The 7,390-nt window shown below is 46.8% G+C and overlaps 1 protein-coding gene across 13 annotated transcripts in view; it reads left to right on the plus strand.

The window, feature by feature from the left end:
* Positions 1 to 6,668, plus strand: part of RASAL2 (RAS protein activator like 2) — a 168,135-nt gene extending 161,467 nt beyond the window's left edge. For 11 of the 13 annotated variants that reach the window (XM_017737426.1, XM_017737425.1, XM_017737424.1 and 8 more), the window contains one exon: positions 1,407 to 6,668. In XM_017737426.1, coding sequence (XP_017592915.1) covers positions 1,407 to 1,537 — 131 coding nt within the window. In that variant the 3' untranslated portion in view covers positions 1,538 to 6,668. The remainder of the gene's footprint in view (positions 1 to 1,406) is intronic. The other 2 variants (XM_017737422.1, XM_017737423.1) reach the window with 1 other exon arrangement.
* The last annotated feature ends 722 nt before the right edge of the window (positions 6,669 to 7,390 follow it).

A 7,390-nucleotide genomic window follows, 5' to 3' on the forward strand; every position in this document is an offset into this window, starting at 1 on the left:
CAGGATGAGGGCTAAGGCAGCCTTGTGCCTTGTGCCTCCTCCTCGTCCTCCGTTGGCTTTACACAGAGCTCAGTGTCTTCAGGGCTGTGACAGAAGCAGGACTTAAATTCTGCTTTGTTTTTGCACCCGAGCTGGGTGCTGGGAAAAGCAAACATTGCTGGTTAGTGCTGTAGCAGGCACTGATGTGCTGGGGTCCGGATCCCAAGGGGCTGTGGCAGCACGGGAGTCTCCTGAGCAGTGTGGCTGAACTGTTCCTTGATGTTTATGCCTTCTGTGCATCATTTTTCCCTCCATTTTGTTTCTCAATGGGCTGGACTGGGAAGAGTTCCCACATGCAGCTTGTTTCAGTCGAACAAATTAGACATTTTCCCTTCTCAAAGAACAAAAGCCAATCAGCTGGTGGCACGGAGAGCACAGTTACCTTCCTGTTGTCTCTAGCACTGCCTTCTGCAGCTGCATTACTATTATTTTTTTCGGAAAGATGAAAATTGTCATCTCCGGTTGTGCTGACAACTCCTTGGCTTGCCCCTCCGGTGCTGTATCCCACTGCAGGTGTCCCACTGTTAGCAGGCTGGGGCTGGTGATGAGTTATGTCAATTTAGCACACATCCCTGAGCTGTCTGCTCCAGGTGGAGGGTGGCACGTTCTGTGCCAGGACAATCAACCAGGCACGTGGATTCATGGAGCCCAGGAGCCCCCCGAGCTGGAATGGGTCTAGGAGCAGCGTGTTCCGTGTTTGTTCTTTGTGTTCTGTTGATGGCATCTTCCCTCCACCCACAGTGCCCTCTCCCCCTCACCTCCAGTAACCTTTAGCGTTAGCTTTGGCTGCTGCTTCTGTGTCACTGTTGCACCATCACCGCAGGCTGCCATTATCTGCTTTTTTTATTATTATTTATTTATTTCAAGCATCCCATGAGTTTACTCTGAGCACACTCCATCCAAAACACAGAGACAATGGTCGGTAGATACCACTTGCACTTTTCTCTGGCAGATGAAACCCCCACCACTTTTATTTTCTGCTGCCTGTTTCTGTTTTTCTAACGTACTTCTAAAAACTAATACTGAATTTGGCTACCATTGTTATTAACACCGACACCCTCCCACTCCCCTGTGGCACAATCCTGCCTCGTTGGAGGCTGGCTGGGTGGAGCCTCCGTGCCCGGATCAATTCCCCGCTGTAACTCCGATTGTCGCCTTCCATCGCTCAAAGAGACCCGGAGGGCCCAAGCAGCCGCAGAGGAGCCCGTGGCACCCCGAAAACAGAAAGAGGCAGACAGCCCATCTCGCCAGGGAATGCTGGCCCAGCTGCCTCTGCCCGGAGCCGCACGGCCCGGCCGGCCCGGGACGCTCCCGCCATGGGCGCGGGGCGTGCGCTGCAGCTCTGACGCTGTGGGGTGTCTTTGCAGGAGAAGCGGATCGCGTTCCTGGACTCGGCCAACACACGCCTGATGGGTGCCCTGACGCAGGTAAAGGAGCGCTGCACCATGCACGTCCGGAATGGCAACCCTCCCAAGCTTTCCATCACGGAGAATGGTGAATTTAAGAACAGCAGTTTCTAATTCCACAGGTGGAAGAGGAAGACAGAGCAGAGCCAAGACGCGTCTCCGCCGCTGATTGTTGCACATAGTTCTTCTATTAAAGGAAATTTGTATTGTTTGAAGATGGTTCTAAAGCTGTTTGAAGATTGTTCTAAAGTTGTTTGAAGACGGTTCTAAAGTTGTTTGAAGATAGTTTTAAAATTGTTTGAAGATTGTTCTAAAGTTGTTTGAAGACAGTTCTAAAGTTGTTTGAAGACAGTTCTAAAGTTTAAAGATTGTTCTAAAGTTGTTTGAACACAGTTCTAAAGTTTAAAGATTGTTCTAAAGTTGTTTGAAAATGTTCTAGAGTTGTTTGAAAACAGTTCTAAAGTTGTTTAAAGATTGTTCTAAAATTGTTTTAGAATTGTTCTAAAATTGTTTTAGAATTGTATTTTAAAGTTGTATTTTAAATTGTTTTAAGATAGTATTGTACATTCAATAAAGTTGAAGAAGCAACTCTGTGAAGGGTGGGCTTTAATTCCCCACTCAGGGCCAGGAGAACCAAGCTCCCTAGAAAAATTCCTTCAGGATCACTGTGTAAATAGAGGGAGCTCTTGGGTTGTGTACAGAAAATGCCAATGTAATATACCAAAAGGAAGTGAATACTGTAGATTTTTTAATTATTGCTATTTTTTTTATTATTATTATTATTATTATGTTGTTGTTGTTGTTGTTATTGTTGTTGCTGTTGTTGTTGTTCTCTTGTTGAAAGCACTGCAGTCCTGGGAGGAGGAAGAGGGGAGCGTGTGTGTGTGTGTGTTGTGGGTGAGAGAGGTGAGCAGTGGGTGACCCGAGACAGCAACTGGCTGGTACAAGGACATGAATGGAGGGAAATGAATTCCACAGGAAAAACTCATTGGCTGGGTTTATTCCCCTCTTCCCCAGCTGGTCTTTAGCTGAATGCAAACTTGATAGCAAACATTTTAGCAAGAGAACTGGCTCTTGCTGTGTCCTGTACCTACTTTGGATAGGACTCTGTCAAAGAACAGTCTTTCTGAAGAAGGTACAAAGTGGGAGCAGCAAGCTGGGTTCCTGGAATTTGCACAGTCAGGCTTCCTGTCAGACAGAGGGAATCTGCAGGATTTGGTGGTAGGATTCTTTCTTTTCTACCCCAGTTCTAATGCAGTTTTATATTTTCTGTTTGGAGAACTTACAGACCTGTAAATACTTTTTTAACAATTTCTAGCCAATCCCCACCATACGCCCTGTGCAGCAGCACCCTGAATTCCTTCTCTGCTCTCCATGGGGAACAGCCAGGTTAATCCTCTCAGGAAAGGGCTAACCAAAGGGTGCCCGTGCCCAGCACAGGAAATTCCATATGCAAAAGTCCCTTTTTCTAGAGGATTTTTGTATTTTAATGCTCACTTATTTTCACTGTTTCAGCCACTTGCTTAGCCAATGTAGTTCCAATGAAAGGTGCTTTCTGCACCTTTGTTGAAAGATCTTCCATTTCTGCTGAAATTTTCCTTTCTCTGGATACTTTAAAGGGATGATTTTTGGGGGTTTTTTTTGGTTTTTTTTGTTTTTTTGTTTTTTGACTTCTGTACACACCAGTTTTTCTTCAGGAGTTTTGACTAAGTTTTCATCTCCAGTTCCTTTCAGTAGTGTTTTAGAGAAGCATGATTCCAGACTGTATGTGAATGGGATATTGTTCCAAAGTGACCTTCTCCTGGGAGCTAGTGGCATTCACAGCCTGTAACAGATAAATAGTAAATGGCTTGGTATGGTCAATTCTCATGATTTCATAAAATGCCACAATATTTAATCTGAGAGAGGTTTGGTTTTTTTTAAATCCCAGATTCTGGAGTCAAGTGTGAATTTTTACTTCCAGTTTTTGCTGTGCATTTCTAGCCCCCAGACTCTCGCAGTAAATGAAATTATTGTAGCATTGATGGAAATTTTTAATTACAGAAATGTCCTGATAACAGCAAGTGTGATTAACCATTCACACATGCTGTGGAAATTGGAAAAGTTTACTTCAATTTGAGACAAAACCTTGAGATGTCCCTCGGTGTGGTATTGTCTCATGAAAAACGCAGGAGTGTCTGAGCCAGTTCCCTGCACGTGAATTATTGGGAATACCGAGACCCAAATGCGGTGTCTGTTGCCAGGTTTGCCTGGTTTTTTGGAAATGAATTCATCCCAGCTCTGTGGCTGATGCAGGAGGTGGCAGAGCAGTGTGTGTGCTCTGGTGTCACCACACTCGAGCTACCGTCACCACCCCCATGTGTTCTGTGACTGAGTGGGCATCAGTGCAGAGCCCCTTGTGCTGCAGGATGTGTGTGCAGCCATCCTAGCCAGGCCTCCTGGAGCACAGCAGTCTGCAGCGAGTTGGGATTTGGGATTAATACTTGGCTCTTTGGGATCAAAGCTGCTCCGGCTGCTCGGCCGGGACTTGGTGCCGCCGGCACTGACACACCTGGGCTTGTGCTCTGCGTTGGCTCAGCAGTGGTTACTTTTCCATACTTTCCAAACCGTCTTCCAGCTCTAGATCCTTGCTGACCTCTGATCTTTTAGTCCTCAAACTGTGCCTTTGAGTTCCTCCCTTCTCCCTTCAGGCATTGCAGCCGTAGCAACTTCTCCACTTTGTGTTAACCTGTCATGTGAGGGGCTCTTTTACACAAACCCTTTTTGTGGGGTATTTCGGTGGGATCTGCATGTCCCTGTAGCCATGTACTGTAATTGCACAGCTGTAGCATGGGGGAACGTGTTCCCATCCCTTTGGGATGGGCGTGTGAACTGCTCCCTCGTGGCACCGTGCAGGTGATTGTGGGTGTGCCATGACCGAGGTGTGAGAGTGAGTGCCTGTGGGGCTGCACTGACAGAACAAGGCAGAAGCAGATGTGTTGTTCTAGGAGAGTTATTCAGGCATTCCTTTGGGAAACACCTTTCCCTGGAGCTCCCCAGTGCCCTGGTAATGTCAGAGGTCACTGGCTGAGCTGTGTGGTTTGATGTTGAGGGCTCTGAGGTGTCCACTTTGGTTTCTGCAAAGAAATGCACTAGGGGCATCATTTCAGCCTGGATTTTTAGAGGGGAAATAATCCCTGCCCCAATATCCACCTGTTTCGGTGAGCTCTTTGGTAGTACTTCATTCTAATGCTGTACCTTCTCCTGTGCATTTCTCAAACTTGTAGAATGCTTGTAGGAAAAAGCAGCGGCTCTCTCAGAGGCTGACCCCTCACTCTGGTCTCCCAGCTCTTTGCAGGGCTGCTTGTTTTCTCTGCTGTTGCAGTTTCTCCCCCAGGGTGCCAAGCATGCTCCTCCAGCTCCTGCTCCCGAGGAGTCACTGCCTGCAGAACCCAGAGGGGTGAAGGTTGCAGAGTCAGTGCTGCAAGACTGGAATTGATCTGCTGCAGCACAAAACACTGCTCCTGAGTCCTGCAGGCAGCTGTCTCTCCTAGTTTGTTACCGAGCAGCCTTCCAGAAAATTTTTCAGCTGCCTCAAGCTGACAATATGTGAAAATGCCAGTTTCTATTTTGTCCAGACTGATCAAATCCAAGTGGCACTAAACCATGTGTCTGTCAGCAGCAGGAGCCCTGCCTGGGCCTGATCACGTTTGGGTTTAGACTCACAGTCAGTGGGTTCTGCAGCAGCGAGGGAGTAAATGGTGCAACCTGCGATGGGGAGCATGGCAGATGCTGGCTTTGGGCTCACACTCTGAGCAAAGGCTGTGCAAGGAGCTGCTGCTTTCACTGGGGAACAGATGAAGTAGTGCAGGAAAAATTGAAGAGCCTGCAGGAGGAATGCTCGCTCGTGTGTTCCTCAGACTGAACAGGAAAGTCACCCCATCCTGGTGTCTCAGTCAGTGCTGGCCACATCGGAACCGTTCTAGGAGGGTTCTCTCCAAACCTTAAGGCCACCTGGGCTTCTTGAGTGCTCAGGAAAAGCTCATGGCCAGCACAACAGAGCAGGGAGATGGAGCAGCCTCTTGTGTGTGGCCTCTTGGCACGTTGTGTGTGGTGTGTCTGCAGTGTGTGAGGTGAGCAGGGTGACAAGGGACAGGCACTGAGAGGACACAGGGAGCACAGCCTAGGGGCAGCATCCTGTAAATCCCTGTTCTTTGCAACACTAGCAATTCAGACCTTTTTTTTTAAGGGGAATAGATTTCACCTCTAGGAATTACCGGCTGTTACTCCCCTGGTGTATCAGAAATGGGCAGATATGCACAAAAGCACAGATTCATACAGCTACACATTTTACCACATTCCTCTCCAGTGGCATAACTCAGGCAGGGACTCTACAGGAGCATGGAAAGGGATGTGTGTATTTTCTAGTTCGAAAATATGAGGTGTATCCACTAATGAATTCTTTATCCATCTAATAAATCATCCAAAAAATTTGGTTTCTTTTGCATTCATGTAATTGCTTTGGGTTGGCTGTGAATTTTTCCCCCATTTCATGTTTTGATGCTTGCATAAACCCACCAGGTTTTAACTCAGAAGTCCATGAATTTTACAGCCATGTCCATGGAATGTGTCAGCAATACTTACTTGTGTGTATGAGTTCTGCTTGTGTTCTGCAAAAATGTCTGTGTTGTTCCTGGAGAACAATTCCTGGCCAAGTTGAACCATGATGTGTATTTCCATCAGTGGTGGGCAGGGTCAGCCACAGGTATCCAGCTGAGTCTGCCAGAGGAAAAAGGGTTAAATTTAGGGTGATGTTTTTAGGTGTTTCCTTCTTCACACTAAGTTAACTCCTAGGAGAGTGAGCATGTCCTTACAGATCATACCTGCCAGGAATCCTACCTGCAAAAATAGATTTTCTGTCTCAAGGGCCTTAATAAGAGTGTTACTACACAGAACTGTTTTACAATGATAGCTCTAAATAATTTATTTTTTATTTCAACAAAGTACACCTTTAAAAAGGAATAAACTTGTTTTTCAAGCCGTATTTTTATGCTTGTAGCACTGGACTGTTTGGTCTCTGAGATCCATTTCTGCATTTCATTGCCTGGGTTTGTTCTAAAGAAGATTTATTTTTGTTCTGTGAACAATTTTTGAAGGTTCTTGTAATATGTACAGATAAGATACATTTGAGGACTTTTATTGATATTCCTACAAAGAATACAAATAAACTTTAACTTTAAACAGTTTGGACTCTGTTTGCACTGATTCTAAACCCCCCTCTCTATGCTCCAGTTGTGCTTGTGTTTGTGTAATTGCAGAGGTTGGAGGGGAAGGAATTCCCAGTGTAACAAAATGTTTGGGATAGAGCAGCTCCCACCTGGAGCAGCCTGAGCAAGCCAAGGGCTCCGGGGCCGGGGGGAGCCGCAGGATTCATTCCTGGCCGCGCAGCTCCCCGGGCTGCAGCCCGAGTTGTGCCTGCCCACGCCTGCGACCTCGGCGCTTCCTGAGGCTGGGAAATACCTGGCGTTGTGGAGTGAGAGAGCGACAAGCTGTGGAGACACGGAGAACTGCTCTCCGCTTCTTTCGGCCATGGGGGTTTTCGCTGAGCGGTGAACAGAGGGTTCCCTTGTATTAATGAACGTGGTTATTCCCCCCACGCCAGACCAGTGGGTGTGATCAGCCCGGTTTTCCTGCTCAGTCCATTCCTAGATTACACATCCCCACGCAGCAGCCCAAAGCTGCAGAGTTGGAGGCATGGCTGTGCAGAGGGGTATTATTTACAGGTTCACATAAAATGCTGGATTCTAAGCCATTTACATTTATTCTTCATATGTATATGAAATCTTGTGTCTAGTGAGTGGGAAAACCTTCCACAGTGAACTTACTGAGTGTAAAATCCGTACTCAAGGGGATTTGGGATGAAAAGACTTTGGGAAAGTCTTTTCGTTTCACAGAATTACTCTTTC

This window comes from Corvus brachyrhynchos, unplaced genomic scaffold (genome assembly GCF_000691975.1).
Source record: "Corvus brachyrhynchos isolate BGI_N302 unplaced genomic scaffold, ASM69197v1 scaffold466, whole genome shotgun sequence".
NCBI lineage: Eukaryota > Metazoa > Chordata > Aves > Passeriformes > Corvidae > Corvus > Corvus brachyrhynchos.